At 43.0% G+C, this 25,954-nt stretch overlaps 1 protein-coding gene across 2 annotated transcripts in view; it reads right to left on the bottom strand.

Annotated features, from left to right (window-relative positions):
• The window catches only part of BICD2 (BICD cargo adaptor 2), a 90,388-nt gene extending 64,637 nt beyond the window's left edge, over nt 1-25,751 (bottom strand). For both annotated transcript variants that reach the window (XM_057413770.1, XM_057413769.1), the window contains exon 1: nt 25,270-25,751. In XM_057413770.1, the coding sequence (XP_057269753.1) occupies nt 25,270-25,509 (240 nt within the window). In that variant the 5' untranslated portion in view covers nt 25,510-25,751. The remainder of the gene's footprint in view (nt 1-25,269) is intronic.
• Between the last annotated feature and the right edge of the window lie 203 nt (nt 25,752-25,954).

Genomic DNA, 25,954 nt, shown 5'->3' with positions numbered 1-25,954 from the left:
TATTCCAGACACTCATTTTCCATGTTCCTGAGGAATGAGTCAGATATCCACCTACCTTGTGTACAAACCTCAGAATTTATCACCGACTCCACTTTAATAATAAAAGATGTCCATGTTTGGCACCAAATAAGAGGTGGTTTAATTCCTGTTATCACACAGGCAAAGACAAACCATCCAGCTCTCCAGCACTGGGCACTGCTCATTAATGTTAGGCTCTTCAACTATGACCTACAATTCTGTAGAATTTTAAAGAATTGCTTATGAACACCAATTAATACATTGATGAAATCAACATTAACATAAGCCCGTTTTTTTAATTTCCTTGACATCAAGGCTGCAGCACCTTGACATATAACGGCATCAAGAGGAGTCACAAAGTTCAGCATGAAGTCAGAACAAAAGACATCCATAACATTAAACATCTTGACAATCCCAAATAAAACCTAAGACCTTTCTTTAAAGCATGGATAGTCTGTCTTCATTCCCTGTGAATTCCTAATGCTCGTCACAAGTTGTGTCATGGTATGAGAGAAAGGCATTTTTCCTCTGCCTCCTGAGTAACTCCAAAGCATCACAGGAGCAGTTTAAAGACCTCTGTAGTTAACTATTCTTGCTATCTCCAGCCATAATTAATTGCTGGCTCAAAAAGGCAACTTCAGTACAAAGTTTTTCCTGTTCCCACTACCTGCCCTAAATTTTACACCAAGGGCTTCACTTCTGTGTTCATTTACAGGAATGAAAGTGGAAGATGGTAAAGACTTAGACTGATAGAAGTATGGAAAACAGACCACATCAGAAGAGACATCTAAGTCTTTATACATGCTACACAGTTAGATTCTGTTTGTATCACAGAAAGAAACAAAACATTCGGTACATTCAACATTTTCCTGGAACTGCAATTATGCCATTCTGGTAGTGATTTCTTGCCACTTTTTTTGTACTATTGCTGATGTTAGTAAGACAACTTGAATGCACCCAGGAAGCCTCACTCAATACAGATGCTAAATTTTTTCCATGGTCAGTGCTAAAAAATAATAAAATAATAAAATAAAATATAAAAACAAAGTCTTAATTCTTCAGCTCTTATTGATGTTAATAAGCATCAAGTGTTGTTTAGAACTACAAAAAAAATTACCACTCCCAAGCCGTGAATGCAGAAGTCCTGCTGCTGTGAATTACAGATCCCCATTAAAAGCATCGATTGCCACTCTTCCAGCTATGAAAGGCCCTTCTGTTTAAAACACTAAGCATTCCTTAAATTAGAACTCTCCATGTCACTTTATAGTCTTGCAGCCCCTATGGCCAATTCATGTTTCTTCAAATAGATTTAAATTTAACAGAGAGTCTTATAATTTTTCACTTTATTTATTACCATTAAGTATAGAGGTCTCCCCGTAAGGCTTTAGTCTAACACATGCACAGACAAAACAAAAAGGTATTGTTAACACTAGGGAATCTTCGCTAGCATAGAACTGCTGCAGAAACAAAGCTGAAGCAATGGGAAGTCACCCATTACGGTGTCCAGTTTGTGCCCTGCAAACAGGATGCCTGCAACACTATTCCACACTGACCACAGTGAGATCAGCAGCCAGATACAGCCCAAAGGCACTCTCCCTGCTGTTGTAGGTCCTCCTCCCTGACAATGCGGCAGAACAGCATTGATCCAAATGGATTGCATTAAGACATTAAAGCTTTTATTATCCTATGTATTCTGCCTGAACTGCAACACAATCAAGTTACTGGAAACACAAACAGGTTAAGAGTAAGAAGAATGCAGGTGAACAGCCAAGGAAACTATAAGCCCAAATGCAAAACACAAAAACCCACATAGACAGGTGCAGAGTGCACAAAATAGTAAAGAGTTTGTTAGTAGGTACTGGATTTTTACTTAGAGGTTATAGCTACACCAGGAATCAATCAACAGCTGACAATCATCAAAAAGCACATCAGTCCTGCTCCTGCTAAGTGGGCAGAAAAAGAAGTGACAGACAAGTTAGCATGGAAACAAGGAAACAAAGAGAAGGTAAATTAAAAACAACACTCATAGAAATTCCATGACAGAGGCCACACAGTCTGGATTTCAGGAATTAAGCAGTGCATGCCAGCACAAAGATTGCTAGAGCTATAGTTACTTGTGGCAGCTACTTCTCAGAGCTACTCTTCCCCTTATGTACCAAGGGGGGCATGTCCCCTAAATTTCAGCCCCATAAATACAAACAGAAATAACACAAATGACTTCGGCCACTTCAGCTGGAAATAATGGTCTTTGCTCAAAATTCACTAAACACAGTAATTAAAGCTGATTAAAAAAAAACAAAAAACAAAAAACAAAACCAAACAGATCTCATTCCTCCAAACTGCCCAATTTTTCAGCCAAATACAAGTTAGATCAGCATGAGTTTTATGGCAGAATTGGTTCATTTCGATACTTCTACCAAAATGTCAGTGGGAAAAAAAAAAAAATAAAAAAAATCCATCTTCTCAATGGCTTTCCAAATTCCTTCTATTTATTTATTTTTAAAAATAAAAGACGGACAAGTCAGCATCATCCATTGAAAGCTTGAGTCCCAGAGTTTACTCAGCACAGTTTATGGGATGCAATTCCACTAATCATACCAGACACACTGCAGATTTGCCCTTGTGCAAGTAAATGCCAGATCGTGTATGTAAGCACAGAATCAAGGAATACCAGGTTGGAAGGGACTTCAAGGATCATCTGGTTCAATATTTTTTAGCAGAGCATGACCTGACTAGATGTTCCAGCACCCTGTCCAGCTGAATCTTAACAGTGCCCAAACGCTGTGGAGTCTCCACTTCCCTATGGAGATTATTCCAGTGGCTGCTTGTTCTCATTGTGAAAAAATTTCCTCTTGTGTCTAGTCAGAATTTTCCCAGGAGTAACCTGTGTCCATCAGCCCTCCACTTTTCCACAGGACTCCTTGCAAAAGAGTTTCCATCTTCTTTGCAGCCCACCCTTAAATACTAGAACTTGGTGATAGGGTCACACCTGAACCTTCTTTTCTGCAGCCTGAACAAGACCACCTCTCTCAGCCTTTCCTCACTCAGCTTTCCAGTCCCTGGAACATCTTGGTAGCCCTTCTCTGGACCCTCTCCAGCCTGTCCACATCTTTTTTATATAGTAAGAGAGTGCACACCCTCCATCTGATGGGCTCCTATGGCAAACAACACGCCTTTGGGTTTAAGAGTGAGGACATCACAGTTCCCACTGTGATATCACTACTTTCATCTTCATTACTGAGTAGCTAACTAGAAGAAGGCGATCTAAGGACAGGCACAGATAAGGACTTATATGTTCACATCCACATTTGTGGATGCCCAGAATTAGCTGGGTTCAAACAGATTACGGAAAAGCAGGAAAAGGACCAAGTGCTACAGTACTTTTATAACAAGTGAGGCGTGATCTACCTGAGAGCAATTACAGCTCTAAGAAAAATGAAAGCCTGTTACATATTTCAAGATTTTCAAAACAAGCAGTGTAAAACACACATTTTTTTCATACAGAAGGTTCTCAATTCCACCAGGACAGATCTAACCTTTGCCCACAGGAAGACAGAAAGTGAGCAAGACTCATCACTTGCAAGACAGAGCTGTGAAGTGCAACGGAAGAATCCTTGTCTAGATACCTTACCACAGCAATACCCATTGTCTGAAAGCAGAATAAACTCAGAATTATAGAATCCCAGACTGGTTTGGGTTGGAAGGTCCTTAAAGCTCATCCAGTTCCAACCCCTGCCACGGGCAGGGACACCTTCCACTAGAGCAGCTTGCTCCAAGCCCCTGCGTCCAACCTGGCCTTGAACACTGCCAGGGATGGGGCAGCCACAGCTTCTCTGGGCACCCTGTGCCAGCGCCTCAGCACCCTCACAGGGAAGATCTCAAAAATCAAAATTCTCTAAACTGGATGTAATCTGAGAAAGCCAAGATGATGTGTGAACATGGTCTACTCCTGCCTTAAAAAAGTTTCAGAGGAACTGTCATTTAAAAACCAACCAACCAAACAAACAAAAACAAAAATAACCCCACACTAAAACCCAAAATGGGTCTTCAAAAAATAAAATAACACAACCCAGCAGTCAGGAGCCTGTCCTTGCCAGCAATGCACCAGAAAACAAGCAACAGGAAAGAGACAAGAATAGTCTGGCTTCAAACTGCAGATTAGTTGTACACAATCACACCCTACTCAAAAGAGATCAGAATGATTATTTAAAATAAAGGACTGAATGATAACAGAACAAGGCCTGATTATTCTTAGTGATGCCAAAGGGGTTTTTTGGTTGTTGTTTTTTTTTTTATTAAAAGAGTATGAAGACTCACGTACATTTCTAATTTATTGCCTGAACTTTAAAGCACCTGAACAGAAAACCGTTATAAAAAAAAAAAAGAAAAAAAAAATTAAAGTTAAAAGATGCCTCAAAGCTTGCAAGTTCAAACACAGAAATGATGGAATTACCAAACTCTTCAGAGAATTGCTCAGCAGACATTTAATAAACATGCGAAGAGCAGCTTAACTGCAGTTAGAAATCAACAGAAATAAAGATCATTACAAGTTCCAGAAGACTGTCCTGAAAACATCTGTCTTGCGAGTCCAAATTCGAGGTCTGAAACCTGAAACTACACTACAGCTACAAAGATCCAGTGAAGACCAATTAAGATGTTCAAACAGCATGATGGATTTACACAGTGAGAAACTGCAAGAAACATTACAAAAGAAAGAAGTAGATCAAACTTTAGCAATCTGTTCAAGATTATCAAAGACAAGAAAATTGAATAATCTACACGTTGTTACTTTATTCCAAAGCCCCAGACATTCAGAAATAAAAGGCAATAAAGTAAGTCTGTGCCTTCTGGAGTCTTTGAAAGCAGATCATATTTAGAGCTCCTAAAATAGCTGGTGTAATACATCTGTTCATAGCCAAGTCAAACCATAAATACATCTTGTATTTCATTAAAGAATTTATTTCCAACTAAGAAGACTGAGACTTCATATGTATACCTAGTGAACTGATTTTCTCTCCTTCCGAACAGATTTAAAAATAATTAAATATTCTCCTTCATTTCTGGAGATAAAAATCTCATTTTTGCTGCCTTGCTCCATGAGTAACTGAAGTGCTACATATGTAGATCTAGTATGACTGTACATCCCTTGTGTAAAGGTGTGAATTCAGTAGTTAGCATGGCAGACATCAAACACAGACAGGATGATAAATGTAAAATCCTCCCACAGATCCCCAATTGCTTGTTAAACACCACAAGACAGAGCTGCATACACAGAAACAAAACAGAAAGATGTAAGGGCTAAGCTCAGACTAACTCTTTTTAGCAATACTAATGAAGTGGTGGCAAATATTGTTTAAAAATAAGAAGGAAGTAGAATGAATCTAATTTTATTGTCTTCTGCTCACAAGCTCATCATGCTCCTGATTTCAGCAGGGTAGAAGCCTGCAGCAGAGAGCAGCAGGAAGCAAGGATGTTTACATTCCTCAACCCCGCTCTCATCAACTTCCATACCCACTAAAAGAAACAAATGTCATTACCAACTTAAAAAAAATTTGGATTTTAGACATGTGAGGAAACTTCACTTTTTAACTGCTGCAACAACTAATTCAAAGGCCACTTTCCATCGGCACAGCTGTTCATCCAGCTCTTCAGTTTTGCTTATGTTGTTTTCCAAGACAGGGAGTGCCTGTTAGAGATTTTACATGTATCTCCAGGCAAAGCCCTTCACGTGGTGCTGCCTGCTTTCGGAATACTTGCTACAGCTCATTGATAAACATCTTCAAACATCTTGACTCAAGTTCTGACCTCACATTTAGTTAAGAGCATAATGCAGGTTTCATTGTCATTAATTATATCCCAAAGATCTGTATAAAGGTTCAGCCACGGTCACCTGCCTTGAGGTGGTTGTGCATCTGAAGCCACCTGCCAGCAGAGAACCAGCAACTCTGACACTTCAGTGAGACAAGAGTATTATAGGAGTCATCTCTTCCTGGAGCCTGGTAGCACACCAAGAAAGCCGAAACCAAGCCTGATCTTTATAGGAATGTTACAGATGTGTATGCATCTGGTCATAAGCGAACACAAAGAAAAAAAAATCTTGTATAGCAGAGGATTTTATATCATAATACTTTATAATACTACAGGATTCCACCCACCCCACCCCATTCAAGGAACGTGTGTTACAACACGTAATAAAAGCAAGCTTCTGGACACATTTTACAATAGCACGTTCACTGATCAGTTGTGCATCAATTTGCTCCCACATTCTGCCCCCTGCCTCCTACTCAACTTCATTTCCTTATTTAAGAACCTTTTTAAAAACACCTCCACATATTTTCAAGCAAATACAACTTTTGATTGCAGCTGGCCCTATGGACACAGTAGTTCACCTAGAAGGAGGCATAAATGCCTAGTGTTAACAAGTGATCAGAACGCAGTCCCTGCCTTTCCCCAAAGGTGAAATTTGTTGCGTATCATGTGTATTAATCCAGACCACCAGTTTATGTTGTGGCTATAGCCTTGTGTCAAACAACAATAATTTAAGCTAAAGTTTTATGTACACAGTTGCCTTGATTAAAACAAACCAACACAAGCTGCCAGGACTCTTTTCTTCAACATAACGCTCGTACCATGCACAGCCAGCAGCTGATGAGCTGCAGCTGACAGCACAGACCCAGCACACAAGGATAGTCCTCTCCCCACTGCCACGGCAGCCTGGATGGGCACTCCAGCAAACAAAGCCTCCTCATAAGTTTCAAATCTAATACAATACAAGAAAGTGGTAAATAACTCCTCTGCTTCTCCATATCCCCCATAGCAGACCTTTGAGTAGGGTCTACACAGAGAAACTGAACAAAAAGTTTGATTCCTCTCAACAGACAAATTGCCCAGGCCATTGTTGTCCAGGTCAGCTGGACAGTAGCCCAAACAATAAGCTGTTTTTAGAAAACCGGAGATTCATCCTCTTATGTGGCATGAGGGAGGGATTTAGCCTTAATTTAGCACCATTTAGAAAAGATTACCCTTTAATTGCAATAGAAGTTGGCAGACAGAGGCAGCAGTGAAAAGCCTTCCTCCTGCAAAGCTTCCAACCAGGCAGCCCTGTCTGGGCAAAGAAGCCAGTGGGGACACAAACCCCCAGGCCCCCACTGGTGTGCAAATCAGGGAGAACCTGAAGAGCCAGCGGTGCTGAAGGGCAGAGACACTGGCCACAACACACAGGGAAGAGCTGCAGCCTTTTGACAGGCTCAGATGTTAATAACACACTGGGCCTCAGGTCAGGGCCCAGCTGGTGCAGGTACAAGGGAGATGCTGGTATCTTTCATTTCTGTGTCAGCTGGGCCAGGTCAGCAGAGGAACCTCCCCAGCTATTCCTGGGTGATGGGGCAAGAGGCATTGCGTTGTGTGCTCAGGCAGCTGGAGGACACACATTGTGTGCCTTAGGTGCAGTGTGGTTGGAACCCTATCAAGGGCCAGTAGCTCAGGAGCCCATTACATGTCATCTAATTTGGAGCAATTCTAATATCCTTCCAAGAAAATGCAATTCTTGTTCAAACAGATTTTGTTGCAGTGACGCCTGTCTTACATCCGTGCTCAATCAAGACACCCCGGAGCCTACAGCACAGTTTAACTCAACTCAGCTTTATTTTGAAAAGTTTAGTGTAAAATAGTGATTTCTATGCATAGGCACAGCCTTAAACCAAGATTAAACCTCCTCCTCCTCCACTTTCTACTCAGCTTAGCATTCCCTGGCATTTCTGATGACCTCAGGCCTGAAAGATGATGCCCATCTGGCTGAGCCATGGGAACATCCTGAAACCAGGGAGTGGTGAAAGGTTCTGCAGCAAGTGGGCTGGGAACCGAAAAAGAAAACTGTCAGGAAAAGACTGATAAGATGAGAAGCCATGGGAACCACTAGTGTCAATGGATAAGGCAAAGAACACCTGTCTGTAGGAAAAGGTTAAGAGAAGACAGCCAAGATAGCGCCACAGAGTAAGAACAACAGCTGGCAGATCAAGGGAACCTGCACTGCAGAGACCGCAACAGAGTTCAGTAGGAAACTGAGGAAAAGGAAGGGCAGGGGAAGTAGGAATGGGGAGATGCAAGTCTGTAGGTAGCTGCTTGACCACACTGCCCTTCAGATATGAATGGGCAGCCAACAGTCTTTATCCCCTTTGTGCAGTAACTGGTTCCAACTTCTTAGCCTAAGGCTACAGTTTGTCTCCCCTTCTAGCCTCCCAAGGTAAAATGCAAAAAGCATCATCTCCAACAGAGCTGTGCAAGAGTTGTTAAAAACATCCCACGTTAACCAAATCTAGCTTACCAGCAACTGTCAGAGACACAAGTCCATTCAAGACACTATTTCAGTCTAAACCTTCATACAGGACAGGGAAATTATCCTAGCTGGGACAAGGAACAGTGCTAGTTTAAACTTACCAGTGTGAAAGAACTAGTCTTTTTGACTACTGTTCACACATGCAAGCCCCCCTTCAAGTTGTGGCAGAAGCTCAAGTAAACGAAGTGGATAACCAAAACGCAGGTTCAGTATGTAAGCATACGCTAGTTTAAAACATTGTTAGTTATTTGAGAACAATACCTGACTTGAATAACTGCATCATTTGCCAAGAGCATTCTTCTCTAGTTCCCTTCAACACCGGTAGCCTGGCATGACGCTCAAAAATGACTTCAAGATGGATCTTGTCTTGAAGGATCAAACAGTAAAGGGATTCTGACTTGCTTGGGTTTGGTTGGTTTTTTTTTTATGAGGGATAATTTTTGCAGTTACATATTCAGAGTACTCATTTAATATTATCAGACTCAATAAACCCTGTTCTTGGCATGCTGATAAAAGTTGCTCTGCCGCTCTTCTCAGAACTAAATGCAAAGCAATTCTGAATGCTAGGGTGCAACTGTATGGATGTTGAAGTTGCTGCCAACTGAAAGCATCAAACTACATTTAAGATGTAATGTGCTAAGAGACATGCATTATATGTAGACGGAGAATGGGCCTGGAAGGAAATCAGACCCCAAATATGCAATATGTATTTAATGCAGCCACACAGCAGGGACACAGCAGATGTGCAGAGATGTGTACAGTGCCACAGAGTGCCTTAAGCTACACCTCTGTGTTTAGCTTCATGAGTTGCTGCTTCACCTCTCCATTCACGTTTCCCCTACTCTGGTCACAGGAAGGTAATTCATTAAAAGTACATTTTCTCAGATTTAGAACAGTAAGTAAGAGACTGCAGTAAAGAGTAAAGTCAGGACTGAAGGAAGTTTTAAGGCTACATTCTCCAGCCTTTTTGAATCAGACACACAGCTCTTAAAGGCACACTTAACAGCAAGCACCCATTCCACCATTTCCCTGGATAACTTTACATTCACTGCCACTGCTACTCTTGCTGTTCATTCTCAAAGAAACATCTATGGACTAACCTGTACAGCATGATTAATTCAAAACCAGACTATGATGTCAACACAAAACTAGGAGAAGCAGAGATCCCCATCTTGCACTTGGTGACATACTAAAGCAGATCAGTTTTATTTTTTAAGACTACAAGGAAGAATTCCCTGTCTCTCCAAGAGCTCATTTTACATCCAGAGATGGAATTTAGGCAAGGTGCTCTGTTGCATCATAAACAGACACTGTTTTCAGGCATACAAAGGCCTCAAAGAAGAAAAACTGAAGAAATGGAGTAAAAGGAACTGATTTGTCCTCGCAGATGTTATTCAAATTACTCAAACATAACCTTTTCCATTACTACAGCAGTTTTCTGCACTCCAAGAAAGAGAAACAGAAATAAAAACATTATCTACAGTCCTGAAATTTCAAGACACTAGATCACTAAGCCCAATCAGAAAACACTGTTAACTAGGCTCTGCTGCAACACCGGTACCAAAGGCAGCATTAACACCGATCTTAAAACTCAAGAGGAAGGTTAAAAATCCAAGCCTGTGTAATGTAGAGCATTCATATGCATGAAGAAACCAAGTGCTGGGCTGTTCTTGTTAGCTCTGGCAATCTTTTACAAGTAAAACCTTTAGAGCCTCATAAAACCAAGAGGCAATGGAACAAAACTCAGATCTGCATAAACTCCACATCTTGTGGAAGCTCCATTGCCTTGTATAGCAGAGCCCGCTGAAGATTAAGGCCACGTTCTTCATACAAAGCCTAGTATTATGTGCAGTAAGACAAAGCTAACACATGACAAACACAGGCAGCAAAAGGGGAGCCCAGGGCAAGAGAAATATTTTCAAATTAATCACTTTCTATGGAGATGACCCTGCCACAGAGAACAATGATAATAAGATGACAAAATACACTCCTTGTGAAGCACACATAAAAATACAGTGTTAACTTTAACGCTATTTCAGGCTTATTGTAAGTACAGGACAGGACTGTTGTGAGGCAACAAACCCCACACTGATCAAGTAGAAGCTTGGTAAACCACGGGGTCCATAGTCTTTGAGACCAGTTCTCACAATTGTCAGAGCCAAGACCTTAGAAGTGAACAGATGCCTTGCAGGAGCTTCACCAGCCCCGGATGAGCCAAATTCCAAGAGAGGTTCCCAGCTGCAGTCTCACAGGCTGAGGAACATGAAAGGAATGAATACCCTACTATACTCCCCACAAACCCTAACAATGGGGATGTCAGAGGAACATCAGACCAATTTTGATGTTAACAGGCTTTGTGTCACATTAAAAGGGTCCATTTGCTTCAGTCCCAAGAACTCATTTGTATTTTAAAGTGCCTGCCTGTACACGCTAGATTAGAACAGACAGCTACAAACCATTACAGTAGCTAATGTAAATCCACACAGCTTCCGTTTTATGCAGATGTACCTGCAGGTATCAGCAGCTCCCTGTCAACATATTTCTTACTGCACTGCTGTTGATTGGCTTCCAAATTCAATGAGTAGGCAGCAAGGAATCTACCGAGACATTTCTCCTCTCCTTCCACAGAGAGGATAAAAACAAGCTGATTTGCAAGTAAGTCCTTGGATGAAGCTTGTCTTAAACACAAAACTGCTGTGAAAGCTATGCTCTCCCTGCCCTAGACATATGCGTAAGAGGCTGAAATGTACAACGTTTTGATGGGAAAATTTTCCTCCAAATTTACAGACCAGATGCTGTTCAAGTCCGCTGTGCCAGCAGCCCTGACACTAAACCTACACACTAAGAAGATCTCTCATCTTCCTAAAAACCTCCCAACAGAGGAGCTAACAGCAGGCTAAGATACATACGTCAAGCCTCATCCTACTGGCCATGGACAGTCCCAAGTACAGTATCCCTCCAATTCCTAGGGGAAGAGGGCCTATAGGGATGCTGGGGAGGGACTCTTCATTAGGGACTGTAGTGACAGGACAGGGGGTAACAGGTTAAAACTTAAACAGGGGAAGTTTAGATTGGATATAAGGAGGAAATTCTTTCCTGTTAGGGTGGTGAGGCACTGGAATGGGTTGCCAAAGGAGGTTGTGAATGCTCCATCCCTGGCAGTGTTCAAGACCAGGTTGGACGAGGCCTTGGGTGATACAGTTTAGTGTGAGGTGTCCCTGCCCATGGCAGGGGGGTTGGAACTAGATGATCTTAAGGTCCTTTCCAACCCTAACTATTCTGTGATTCTAATTCACCATGGCACTTATCTCCACTGGGGATCCAAGAGGATGGAAAAGTATAATGGCTCACTCATGTCAAACCTAATCCTGAAATACAGGATTTTTTCCCATCCCAGAACCCTAGAGAAGTTAAAGGTGACCATAATTCATGCACACCATTCTAGGAGTTAAATAGCAGTTCATAAGGAGAGGAGGTAGACTGATGTAGAATACAGGGAGGGGTGAGAGGAGGGCTTCAAAACTCCTGAACATGAGAGTGTTCAGTAGGATCACTGCAAAAACCTAAGCATGGGCATAAAACTATAAAGCCTGCAAAAGGCCTATGGTGACAGAAGACAACCCATCTCAACATTCCTTTCACAAGAGGTAATGCTGCAAGTGTTACAGCAGTCAATTTTCCTTCAGCCCTCCTGAAATCCAGTCAAACAGCTAACATATCTCACATGCTCCTCTTGCTAAAATCTAGATTCAGCTACTCAATCTTTCAGCACAGTAGAGTGCAGCACAGTAGACTCACAGTAGAGATCACAGCCTGCACTCATGCAAGAAAAAACATACTTCTTACTCCCAAATAAGGACTTGGGGCTGTTGATTGACAAGAAGCTCCCTGTGACCCAGCTTCAGTGTGCACTTGAGCCCAGACCCCCCCCGTGTGCTGGGCTGCACCCCCAGAGCGTGAGCAGCAGCTCAGGGAGGGGATCCTGCCCCTCTGCTGTGCTCTGGGGAGAACCCCCTGCAGCCCTGATCCAGCTCTGGGGCAGCAGCACAGGAGGGACGTGGAGCTGTTGGAGAGAGGCCAGAGGAGGCTATGGAGATGCTGCGAGGGCTGGAGCAGCTCTGCTCTGGAGCCAGGCTGAGAGAGCTGGGCTGGGGCAGCCTGGAGAAGAGAAGGCTCCTGAAGGGGAGACCTGAGAGCAGCTCCAGTGCCTAAAGGGGCTGTAGAGAACCTGGAGAGGGGCTTTGGACAAGGGCCTGTAGGGACAGGCCAAGGGGAATGGCTTTAACCTGCCAGAGGGGAGACTGAAATGAGCTCTTAGGCAGAAGCTCTTCCCTGTGAGGGTGCTGAGGCGCTGGCACAGGGTGCCCAGAGAAGCTGTGGCTGCCCCATCCCTGGCAGTGTTCAAGGCCAGGTTGGACACAGGGGCTTGGAGCAAGCTGCTCTAGTGGAAGGTGTCCCTGCCTGTGGCAGGGACTGGGACTGGGTGAGCTTTAAGGTCTCCTCCAACACAAACCAGGCTGGGATTCTGTAATTCTAAAAGAAGAAACTTACAAAAATAGCTGCCTTATATTTTGCCTATTGTTTCTCAGTCAAATGTGGCTACAGTGAAGCCACTGACATAGCTGAAGGTGGAAGCTAGCAGATGTTATGTTCAAACCATCAAACTGCACCTAAGAGCTGGAAGAATCTAGTGCACACTCACACATTCCTACAATTCCTAATCAGCATCCCAGCCTGGAACTATTTCAAGGCTAATCTCACTTGTTCTCATGCAGAAAGTAGTCTCTCAATGCAGTTTGTAAGTCAGCTACAGGCTACTCTGTGTGGCAGCCTCCCAGAGCACTATTCTCTCTTGCAGTGCTCATCATCACAGCACCCAGCATGCTCACTCCAGATAAACCACCACTTGATCAAGAAAAGACACATGAGCATCAAGCTATTAACATGCAAGTCTTCTGTAAGATCATGATCAGCTCTCCACCACTGACAAACTTTATCAGTCTTGCAAAGATAAGCTTTCATTTGAAGTTGGCTGGTATTTGGATTTTCACAAGTGAGGGAGACAGTTTGTCCGGACATTACTTGTCCCAAGGCAAAATAACATTCCTTCACTGCTTAACTATGCTTCAGTCAAAGGCCAAGACTTACCATTTTCTTTTTAAGCCAATGGTGCAAATACTTGTACCCCTGCCATTGCTAGAATATTACATAGTGAATATAGAAATTACTGTGTAATCTTTACCTACATATATAAACCATGCAAGACAAAATGTGACGTACGTGCACAACTGAAAGCAAAAGTTACATACAGTAATTGCTAACATTTTAAGAAAAATTACAGGCTTGTAACAGATTAGTAATGTTAAATTTCAAATAAAACTAGTATTTTTTATGTTATCTGAGACTCCACTTTTGACAACCTTTTGGTAGAAATCCTTCCTGAACAGAAAAAGGAGAAATTTTATGAAGATTATGTAAAGTACTCTGCTCCCCAGCTGCACTGATTTTCACAATCAGCAACAGAGACACAACAAAACCAAAGCCCTGAGGGTCTACAGAGAAACATACAGCCCCAAGACAGGCAGGAGGCTGGAGCTTGTGGTCTATTGAACCGAGCAACTGCAGTTTCTCCTGGCTCCTGTGGGGAGTTCAGACCCACTTACCACCCTCCCAGTTGTCCAGCCTGCCCAGTTCGCATTACCCCCAGCCTCAGAGACTCCCTTTCAAGTCCATCAAGACTGTGACTCTTGAGCGCACAAGACAGGCAGGAGGGTGTGAGAAACAGCTCTTTTGGGAAAAGAATTTAAAATGAAAAGACAGGTTTTTTTTGATCTTTCTGAAGAAACTTTAAGACCAAATTGATGCGTACTGAATTAGGAGACTGAGTTCAGCAACTGTCATCAGAAGGGATCTGAACAAAAGGGACAAACCTTCACAGACTGAATGTTTCTAGGAGCCAGAAAATGGGAGAAGCACCTCCACAACTTCACAACTCACTGTTGGGAAAGATGCCATCAAAAATCCTGTCACAGATCCAATGAAAGTCTCCAGGAAAGTTTATTTGGAAAGCAAACACAGTGCCCACTGGTGGGGGGGGGGGGACGGGGGACGGGGACTGCGAGGTATGGGAGAAAGCTGCAACATTCTCCACGGCCACAGCTCTAGGAAGGTTTCTGTGGAGCGCTGTGCTTGGACAAGCCTGAGGCATGTAAACAAAGACTGAAAGTTGCAAGCTCAGTCCTAGCTCATACCACACTTGTACTCCTTACCCCTTTCCCCACAGCCGCTGCCAAGATCTACTTAAGACAATGATTTACACACCCTTTCATTATATGTATATGTAAGTGAATGATCATAAGCATTTTTCAAAATACATTCTTACAAAGAGCTGCAGGTTGAAGATATTTTGTTCTTGTATTTAGCTACTGTACGCAAAAAAACAAAGAACAGCTCTTTCAGTCTTCTCATAATGCTGGAAATTGCCAGACATGCATGTGTATACACAGAAAGTAAGGAATAAAAATAGAAGTAGCTGCCTCCTGCTGCAAGATACTCGATACACATCTAGGCTTCATTAACTTCCAATGTAATACAGAAACCTGCATTGTATTAGCTGTGTGTCATGGGGAAATTTCTGTTTACAATTAGGTTTGATATGTTCAAAGAGATTTCTAAAAGCAGTTCACCAAGGTCACATTAAATTAGCCAAGTCCATCCATTCAGCGTTTAATTGTACTGTATCACATATGAGGAAGTGCTAATCTCATGGACTGTACATAAGGTAATTTTATCAATAATTGTTTAAGTACATTAAGTTTTACTTGAAAACACATTTGTGGAATTTCGGGATGTAGCTCCTTTCTCAACACGGGTAACAAGATTAAAAATTCAGAATTAAAGAAGAGTGAATGTTAGATTAAGCTTCAGTAGTAAAATCTAAAATCCCTTTCCTTCAGTTTATCACAAATTTTAATGAGGGAAACATCCTTAGTAGCCTCAGTAAGGAAACTTGGGATGCTTTAAACCAAGGATACAAAAGGACTGTTTAAAAGCTAAGTCTGCTGTTTCAAAAAGAAAATAGCTACTCTAATTCCAAGGGAATTTTGGCCATTTCCAAAAGGGGAGGGTTTCTTCCACTAGTTTATTTAAAACAGCTGTGCTCACAAAACAGCCATTCCCATTTCCTGCCCATAAAACATTCCTAACCCATTTAAAATAAAGGAGGGAGAAAAACAAGACAAAAGTCTGGTGCTTGCAACTGCAGAACTGAATCCAAGTATTCATGAAGGTGTCTCACTGAACTTCCCCGCTGCAGCGCCTGCTCTCCAAAGCAATGCTAGCACATCATTTTCCTGTTAGGGAAGCAGTCCTGGTCTTTAGGTTTCAGGGTCTGTCCACATCCCATTTGTAAGTAACTAGAGCACAACAGAATACATTTTTGTGCTGGTTTTAGAAAAGTTGCATCTAAGGTTCTTTGAACACATGAGCCCTAACCCACGTTAAATTCACAGCAGCTACAGAGTTCCGGGTATGGTTTTATGCATGCCTTTGTTTACATTTGGGCTCAGGAGTACAAACATCTGTACAAGGTCAGACACTGAGTTAACATCTCAGATGTGTATGTGCATACATACACGAGTATCAGAGGTCTTAAATGATCTGGCATTTAAAATACAACTACTGCAGTCCTCTTCAGGAGAGGAGGAGGGGAAACACAGGGGCAGTTCAAGTGCTTTCTAGCTTCTGTGGGTGCACAAAAGAAACAAGTCACCCAATTCTCAATTCCTCCTTCCTCAGGCCTTACTTCAAAGAACTACAGGCATGATTTTTCTTTTTTAAGGCTCAATTCTTGGCATTCAAGACTGGCAACACTGCCAATAAAAAGGCAATGCACAAAGCCAAGATTTTGTCTACAAAAAGCTGTATTTGAGGCTAGAGGGGCAGCTTTCTCACATCTGTCTCCCCTGAACAGGTCTGCTGCACCAGGGCACATATGTCACCACATCCTGTGTGAGCCCAGCACACAGAAGAAAAGAGGATTTAATGTTTTCCTAAGTTCCTCTCACTTCAATTAGTTCTTCTGGCAAGCTTGTCACAACTCACATATGAAACAAAGTGATATGAGGCTGGTCTCTGTCCCCAGTGAAGTCCCAGAGGACCTCATCACAACTGAATCATTAGCTGTTAGAGAAATCTTAGAAATGAGGGAAAGTGACTACTCTGCTCGTCAGCTCTCTGTAACCTCTGCAGTTGACATGAGAGAGGTAAGTGCTTTCCTGCCTGCCTGAAATGGTTTTGATCACAAGAATACCAGCAGGAAAAGACCATTATATCCTAACACAAGCAGACTGAGAAAATCAGAGCTGTTTGCCAAAACCAATGACATGAAAATTATAGAAGTTTGGATTTAAAGTAAAATTCTTATTAAAGATAGACAAGGAAAGAAATTGCAAAACAAGACTAAAAATAAGCCCAGTGTAATACCTGAAATTGCAAATTTCTCCTTGCCATTGGGGAAAAAAAGCCTCCACAAACACACAGATAAGGCCTAATAAACCTGCCACGGTAAGGGGATTTTCCAACTTAACAAAATGTTCTGGTTTTCATGCACTTGAAGTTAACTTATTTACACTATTTAAATGCAGATTTTTCTGTAGCTCTACAGTATGCTAAAGATCCTACTTTCAAATTGGGCCTACTTCTTATGTACACACAAGGCAGATTTTTACATGACAGGATCTAATTCATCTCGAAAACCAACCAGCCATTCAAATTTAAAAACAACCAGTTGTATTGTTATGAAAGACGACAAAGCTGGCCGACAAAAGCTACAGCAGTCAGATTTATTTAAGATCACAAAGCTTAGCACTCAATTATAATTCGGATAAAAGAAAATCTGCATATTATTCTAGAGAACAAGGCCGGGACAAAGCCTTCTTAAGGGTACAAATACTTCAGAGGGTGCACAAAGGTTTGCATTTTCTTGTATGTTTCATCACAATGCAGATTCTTCTTTAAAACCCTCTGCGTACCACCACAGTCGTAAGATGATGAACATCATCCCAGTACTGCTGAGTGACAGAATAAAAGCCATTGCCAAACATGTAAATTGGATTTTGCAATGAGAAACATATGAGATTGAAGCCACAAAAGTTTGAGAAGGAAAAAAAAAATTGTGTGAAAGAATAGGTATTTGATGAAGGGCAAAATGGCAACTTTTGTTATAGGTCAAGTCTCACATTATAGCTGTTAAATTATGTACATTTATATAAAATTTGAAAGGGACAAATGAAAATTTGAACTGGAAATTAATAGCTTAATCCCTGTTCCTCACTTCACAAGAAATTATTTATGTGAAACATGATTACCTGATCAGAGAAACCCACAAAATAATTCTATACCAAATGCTTGAAAATGCATTCTCTGTTTCCTTCCTAGCATCGTACTGTTATAAGCTTTCATTCACAGCTACTGGCAGTGCACCCACTGCCAAGCTCTAGCAAGAACTAGTGGGCCAGGCTGGGTTGCATGCATGTCACAATATTTAGCCACAATGGATATCCCAACCAAATCCCTCCCAGAAAACATACCCAGCCTTGTGGGCAGGGAGTACAAGAAAATTTCTTCAACTTTAGAGTCATCTGTTCATGCAACAGAACAAGTGCCAAACAAACATCATCCATCAATCATTTCAAAACAAAACGATTCTGAACATGGAAAGAGACTAAAATAGGATGTAACAAAATCTCTGTACACAGGAAGCAGTGAAACTTGCTTGATTTCAGCAGGTTAGATGGCAGTTCAAGTGTCCTTTTAGTTTGCAGCAATACTGAAGAAATAAGTTTATTCATCCGTTAGATCAATGCAGTTCTCTGCCTTGGAATCAGAGCTGAACTACAGGACCAGTTCTGTTCAACAATGACAGGACATGCAGAGAGGCTTCCTAATGAAGTCTATTATAATGAATTTATCATAATACTGCTTCACTGCCTATATCCAATATCCAGGCTGCATGTTAGAAGCAATTAAGGGGTGAAAACAAAAGATTTAAAGAAACAAAACAGTGTGGCATATGCCACAGCAGAGAGCAGTACACCACGAGGCACACCATTTGTTTCACTGAGAACTGCATGGGTCCCAGTGCTGCACAGTTGCTCCCCAGCCCAAGTGCCAAACACAGCCACAGCAGTGCAGAGAAACCAAGACCATCCCCGCACTGCACTTCAGTTTGGGCCAAACATTCCCAATTAGGCCCATGTCCACACACACAAGATCCCACAGCCAAGATGTTTTCTGTGTGGATCCCTGCTTCCCTACAGCCCCAGGGGCAAACCATCCCGTTTTATGGGCAAGACGGACCACAGCACTTAGCACACTCTTCAGATAGGTCCCGTCTACCCACTCCAAAGTGATGCCTGTCTGCAGGCAAGCAGACGGATGTTGGCTTGTGGAAGCAGACTCCACTTCAGCCATAGCAGTGACGGGAAGAGAGAAGGGGAAGGAAAGCAGGAGGTGGAAGAAGGGAAAAAATATGGAGAAAGTCACATTTCTGCAGCTACTACACTTAAAACTTCAGCTGTTCACCAAAATGGAGGATACTGCATTCATTTGGATTGCAGTTTATTTATGTCACTTGCCCCTGCTAAGGTTTTGTAGATCATATTTCCAACCCACTTATATTCCTCTGTTGCTGGGTTACCAGAACTGAACAAACAATTCTCTGCAGCCTGCCAAAAGAGAGAAAGAAAGCAAACTAATGCCTGAAGGAAGCACCACCCTCTGGAAATCATGTTATGGCCCCACGCTCCTACAGATTAGTCACAACCTCACACACAGTACAGCAAAAGAGGAAATGGTGAATCCGTTAATTCTGGGGTAGCACACAGGAAAGAAGAAATAAGTTTATTCATGCATTAGGTCAATACAGTTCTCTGCCTTGGAACCAGAGCTGAACTACAGGACCAGTTCTGTTCAACAGTGACAGACAGGAAACAGACCAAAACTACTATTCCTACCCACTCGCCCTCCTCCTAGGGAAACCAGGTAATTTTCCAAATAACTAGAATTTTTTTTCAGATTCTAAGAAAAATGGTCCGAAATTCAAAGTACAAATTCTGCATTAACAGCCCAGAAACTAGCAAGCGCGTTCCAGCAGATGTTGAAATGACAAGTAAGAATTGTGATTTAACTGTGGGTATCACCACAGCAGAGCTACACAAAAACCCCACGTGACAAAACACTGATGACTGTAGGTTTAAGACTTTCAGTTTCCAGGCAGCATGTCTAGCACATCAGGGCTGCACAAACTTCCACTCCAGGGATGTACGAACACACAGTTGCCACGTGCAGAACTGCGCCTGTCAGAACCCCTCTAGGTTCACACAAGCCCTTAGGAATATCGCTTTGAAATAATCTTACCCTGTGGCACCTGTGGAGAGGGACTGCCAGTGTGAAGAACCACAGAATAGTTAAGAGTGGAAGGGACACTCAAAGCTTATGCAGTCCAACCCCCCTGCAGTGAAGCAGGGACAGCTTCAACTAGATCAGGTTGCCCAGAACCACATCCAGCCTGGCCCTGAATGTGCCCAGGGATGGTGCATCCACCACTTCTCTGGGCAACCTGTGACAAGATTTTACCACCCTCATTGTAAACAATTTTTTCCTCACATCCAGCCTAAATCTATTTTAGTTTAAAATAGTCACCTCTCATGCTATCACAACAGGCCCTGATAAAAAGTCTTTCCCCATCTTTCTCATTTTAATTACTGAAAGGCTGCAATAACATCTCCACAGAGTTTTCACCAGGTTGAACAACCCCAAGTATCTCAGCCTTTCGTCACAGGAGAGGTGTTCCATCCCTCAAGCAGTTAATCCAGTATTTCTTCTGCCTAGACTGTCTGTCCCCTGGGGCTGACCCTGTCACCTTGTCTCTCAACACCACAGCAGCCCTCCAGCCCACAAGCAGAGCCTCAACTCTCAGCTGTCCCCATCTGGGACTGTGCACTGAATGATGCCAAATGCAAGTCTCTAACAGGAACAGTTTATCTGGGTAAAGACAGAAAGCGTTGCAAGAGAGACTACATCCCAGTAGGGACCACTACCATAACTGCCAGCCTGACAATAATGCTGCTGCCACAGCAGCACCCCAGGACTGCTAATTCCCAGCAGCCCGATGAGATGGACCCACGCACACTGCACAGGCTGTGGGGTTTGGACTATTCAGGCAGCAGTTTAATGGTCAAGCTCAGCAGCAAGGCTAGCTTGAAATACTCCTCTCATTAACTATTTGCTGCTACTGCACAGGTTCATTGAGACGCGGTAGCAGCACACACCTGAAACCCAAATCTGGGAACTGACGTAACTCGAAAGCAAGAAGAAATCTGCTACCAAAACCAAACCAAACCAAACAAAAAACAAACAAACAAAAAACACAAAGAAACAAACAAAAACAAAAAAACAAAAAAAACAACCACAGTAAAAAAAGAGCACAGTTCATTTATCCCCTCCACCAGGACAGCAAACACCCAGTACTATACAGTAAATGGCACTACTGCTGCCAAGCTTTTGTTTCCTGAACCTTGGGTTTAATCTAATGTAGAAAATTAGAAACACATTATCTAATACTTGCTGGAGGGTCAGGGACAGCCTCATTGAGGGCTGAGGCACAGAAAAGCATCACAAAACAGAAGTAAAACATGATGTTTCACCAAGACCCAGCTCTCAACTGAGACTACAGCAGCTTAGAGAAAACCGCTACTCTGGAAACATGGGTGTTTCTAACAACTTAAGTCACCCAAATATCTATGGATGTTATATTACCTCAGGTGTAGGAAATTCTATCAGAAAAAGGCCAATAATAAAATTCAGCAATTTCACAAGAACATAATTTGAAATCATCACTTTAAGAATATAATTAAGCAGATTTTTAAGAAAGGCAGTTCAAGCAGCAGTGGCAAAGAGAATGAAGTTAGCAACATGAAGCCTGACAGATTACTATTTCTAGTACAGCAGGAAAAACTGGAATGTTTAATTTCCCAGATTTTCTTTTTCCCAAAATAAGGATATGTAAGAAAAGTAGCTTTTCCAAAATACAGTACTAAGGGTCTTTACCACTGCAGGCATCAGATTAATTACAGGTATTCTTAACATACATCAATTATGACTTACCAAAATATAAGAAACTTAGTTTACATGGGAGCATTTTACTTACCTCAACCAGTTTCCAGTCTGTTTCTACACTAGACACAGCAATTCTGTTCTATTCTTAACATTTGAGCTGTTGCAGGTGCTAGGGTCCAAGTAAAAATTGCCATTAAATCCACAAAATAGGTTCACAGAAGTATGAGTTTTCACATACTAATGGAAAATAGTTATATCAGTTCCCCAATATCAATTTGTAGTTGTACTTATTCTAGATTTACACGTGTATAAGCAGAATTAAATTCTATTAAAAAGAACAAACAAACAAACAAAAAAAAAAACCAACCCACATACACACACAAAAAGAAAGAAAACCACAAAAAAAAACAAACACAACAACAACAACAACAAAAAAACAAACAAACACCACCAAACACATTTCCTTTGTTTTAACAGCACTGGAAGGTTAGGGGTAATCTCAAATGTCATTAAGGTCCTTCCCTTTCAGCAGGAATCAATATCACACCTGAATGTTTATTAGAAGGAGGCTGCAGAGGTGTACCTGAGGCCATAGAGCTACTGAACATCATTATTTACTGTGACAGAATGGAAAAAACAGTCAATCCAGCACCGAACTATGAGCACAGAGGATTTAATCCCAATCTGCCACTGGCTTGTGATGTGACTCTAGCCCAGCCATTTTTACCTTCTTTGCCCTTATGTTCCTACACACAAGATGAGCACAGCAATACAGTAGTACAATTGGTAAAATGTTTTGAAATTAGATTAACACAATAAGGAAAAATCACCGCTACTTTTGAAGGTGCACAGTAAAAACACTAAACCAATCTGGATGATGTATCACATATCCAAGTAACTGTTACATATTTAAATGAATTAAGCAAATCAAAACTTCTGTCAGTGATCACAGATACTGTACACTCCACCTGAGCAGCACATTTAAATAAACAGCACAAATATTACAGCCCGGAACATATTACCTCAGCTGCATAAGACACCCCACTTTAGCCTAGTCAGAAACAAAGCAGGAATGTGTTATTTGAATGTTTTCTGTCAAAGACAGCTTCCAAGTCTACCAGGAATCCTTTAGACAATACAAATCATGGCATAAAGTCAATACACAATCCTTAAAAGCAAAAAAAAAAAAAAAAAAAAAAAAAAAAGCCAGCAGATATAAGGTCACCCTACAGATCACTACCCCCCATATATAAACTATATACATCACATTAACTGTGATGCACTGACACATGCTTTTAGACTCTTAGGACAGCCACAGTCTATTTGCATACTTTTATATTACAGAACTAAGTAATTCATAACACCCATGTTTTCCAAAGGATTTAAATGCAAGTCTATAACCACCAATGCAACATAACTACCTAATCAGAAAGAAGCTTTGGACAGCAGCCAGTTTTATAACTGAGCTCATAGTTATCAATCTAACTGACATCTCAAAAGCAACTCAGAAGTACTGAGTGAAGCACTACCCTATTTAAGTTAACATTCTATGCCATCCTCCCCTACAAATCATCAAGAACACAAATAACAGAACCCCCAGTCAATCAATTTTGTAGGCTGGAGCATGCAGAGAGCTGGCCCTACCTGTCTTCGACAGCTCAGACAGGTCAGAAGCCCTGTAATTTACACGATCAGCACGACTGCAGACAAAGGCTCCCAAATGACTTACTAGTTGAACACAGCCTACAGAAACAACTTTTCGTTATTACATCTCCTAGAAGCGGAAAAAAAACAGCAGTAAAAATTATACGCATACAATGTGACGATGTCACTCCAAGAAAGCCAGTATCTTATTCCTTTGAGTTAGGGAACACATGTATAATGTTTAATAAAAGTTTGAAATCAGTTCCCTTTTACAAAAGCAAAGGTGAAACTCAAGATAATAAGTTTACTTAGGAAGACAGTTTGTATTTAAATTTAGCTCTCTCAAATCGATAGAAGAAATGCAGCACAAATTACCATAAAAGATCTGAGATCAAGTATGCACACAAAGCAGATAAAGGGACGAACTGAGGAGAGTTGACAATTTATCAAGGACCATGACTAAAGAGAGGTTGGTGTGGACCCTCAGTGCAAGACAGAACAGCTCCCCAGCTTCACCAGGAGGACTTGAATTGCAAACACTGGAAATACACACAGCCATCTTTATAAAATGGGGTACAGCTCTGAGGATGCCATCTGCACTTACCAAAGAGATAAAACTGTGGAGGTTAAGGTTATGACATTCTGCCAAAGTCAGGGATGGGAGACAGGTAGGAGAACCTGACCAGAAAGCTATGAAAGATCTGATGACTGTAGCAGAACAGCCTGCACTTTCCGCAAATTATATTACAAATTTCCTAAACTGGGAGCCCATTTGCCTACAGTATGAACAGTGCCATGATATGGGGTGCTTTATAACATTAAAGTTTAACCAAACCTACAACACCCAAGCAGTGCAGGAAACTTCTCTGTATGCCTTCATAACATTTGGCATAACATGGCCTTGTGCTATTGAGGGCTCCAGATACAGTAGAAAAGAATAAATCTATAGAGACTAGAACTGCTGCATTTTAAAAGCCTGCATGAAGTCACAGTTAAGAAGCAAGAGAAGGAAAGCATTCCTGTTCTAGTCTGACATGCTACCCATTAATCCCCTGCCTCCCCAAGAACAACCTCAGGTAACCCAAGGTGGAGTCCCTTTAGGTTGGAGCTTGACATGTGGCAAGTCTTATATGCAACACTCCTCTAGCTGTGCCTGGGAAAAGCAAGAAGTTGAATAAGCAGCAAAGACAAACTCCTCCTCTGACAGCACGCTTCATGCATCTGCTGAAGGTTTAAAAGATCTAATGCAGACCAGATTCTTCTACAGCATCACAAGAAAAACTCGAGGAGCAATGCTTTTTCCCTGTGTAGGCTACCTAGGAGGGTCTCCAAGCTGTTGCCAGAATTGTTTGCCTCCCAGGTTTCAACTTAATTACAACAAGACATGCATACACAAAGCAAAACCTTCAAAACATTAAAAGCAAAAAGGAGTGAATCATTGCAGATCCTGCCATTTTCTTACCCCCCCCCCTTTTTTTTTAATAACTTTTACAATCTTCTTAAGTGTTGCTGCCCTATAAGAACAAAAATAAGTTGTCTTCAAGCCTTTTTCTGTGCTATGTTATTTCTGTGGTGGTCCGCGGTCCGGAAGTTACTGACACCAACGCAGGATTCCTCCCTCCACACAAAAGCCTCCAGATGCTCCCGAACCTGGCCCCGCCCGCTCGGAGGAGCGGTCGGTGCCGACAGCCCCCGCCGGGGAAGCGCTACACCGCTTCGCTGGGGGCGGCCGAGAGCAGCCTTCCTTTCCTGGCTGCAGCCCCAAGGCCGACCTGCCACCAAAGCCTGAGACAAGAGGGGACGGGAAGAGACACAAAAGCATTTACACGCTTCCCTCGCACATTCCCCCGGCACAACACAGGGGCTTAGAGGCAGATACACGCCCTCCCCCCCCCCTTTATTTTTCCACTTTCCTGGTCTGAAAATCAATTGTCTCTAAGAGCTGTCATCTTGGAGAACGGTTTGACCGCGCCGCAGGCAGCAACACTGAGGCCTGCTCGCCCGCCTCCGAATTCTTCCGGCAGCCCGGACTCCCCGCGTGCCCCACCACAGCCCCATCGCCCCGGGCTCCCCTGACGGTGACCTGCCCCGCTCCCACCTTCCCCTAGCCGCCTTCGCCTCCCAAAAGGCGCCTTCCCCCGGCGCCGCCTCACCTCCTTTAGCTGCTCCATCTCGGTGCGGATGGTCTCGTACTCCAGCTCCAGCTCCTCGTACTGCTGCTTCAGCTGCTGCTTCTCCTCCAGTACGGCCAGCCCGTACTCCGCCGCTTGGATCTTCTCCCGGGTGGTCTCGCCCAGTTCCTGGAACAGCCGTTTGATCTCGCTCCGCAGCCACTCGGGCTCTGATTCCATCAGCAGCTTGGAGTATTCTTCTTCCTCCATGGCCAACGACATGTCGACGGGAGCACCCGCCGGCTCCCAGCCGGCTCGGCCGGCGGGCGAGCGAGCGAGGAGGCGAACACGCAGCCCGTGTGCGGCTCCTAGCAGCACCGCAGCCCACGCACAGCCATGGCGCGGCCCCCTCGGGCTGCCATCCGCGGGCGAAACGCCCTCTGAGCCGCCGCTCCCCGAGCGCCGCTGCTGCGATGCTCGCCCTAAGCGCCGACCGCAGTGAAATCATTCAAAAGGAACGGCCGGCCCGGCGCCCCGCAGCACGCTGGGAGTTGTAGTCCGGCGGCCGGCGCGTCCAGCGGGAAGTCGGTATGCACGAACTACAACTCCCAGCGTGCACGACGAGGGGCGGTGGTGGTGGTAACGGGGAAGGAGCGCGCCCCCTGCTGGGCGTCGGCGGCTGTGCACGCTGAGTGGGGCCGGAGAAGTCGTACCGGGAGGAGGACGT

The sequence above is a fragment of the Pezoporus wallicus genome, unplaced genomic scaffold (assembly GCF_028554395.1).
Source record: "Pezoporus wallicus isolate ANWC-B61680 ecotype Strahan unplaced genomic scaffold, APGP_CSIRO_Pwel_v1 contig_8649, whole genome shotgun sequence".
NCBI classification, from domain to species: domain Eukaryota; kingdom Metazoa; phylum Chordata; class Aves; order Psittaciformes; family Psittacidae; genus Pezoporus; species Pezoporus wallicus.
Note: the sequence above shows the minus strand (reverse complement) of the source record. Positions and strands in the feature narration are given on the sequence as shown.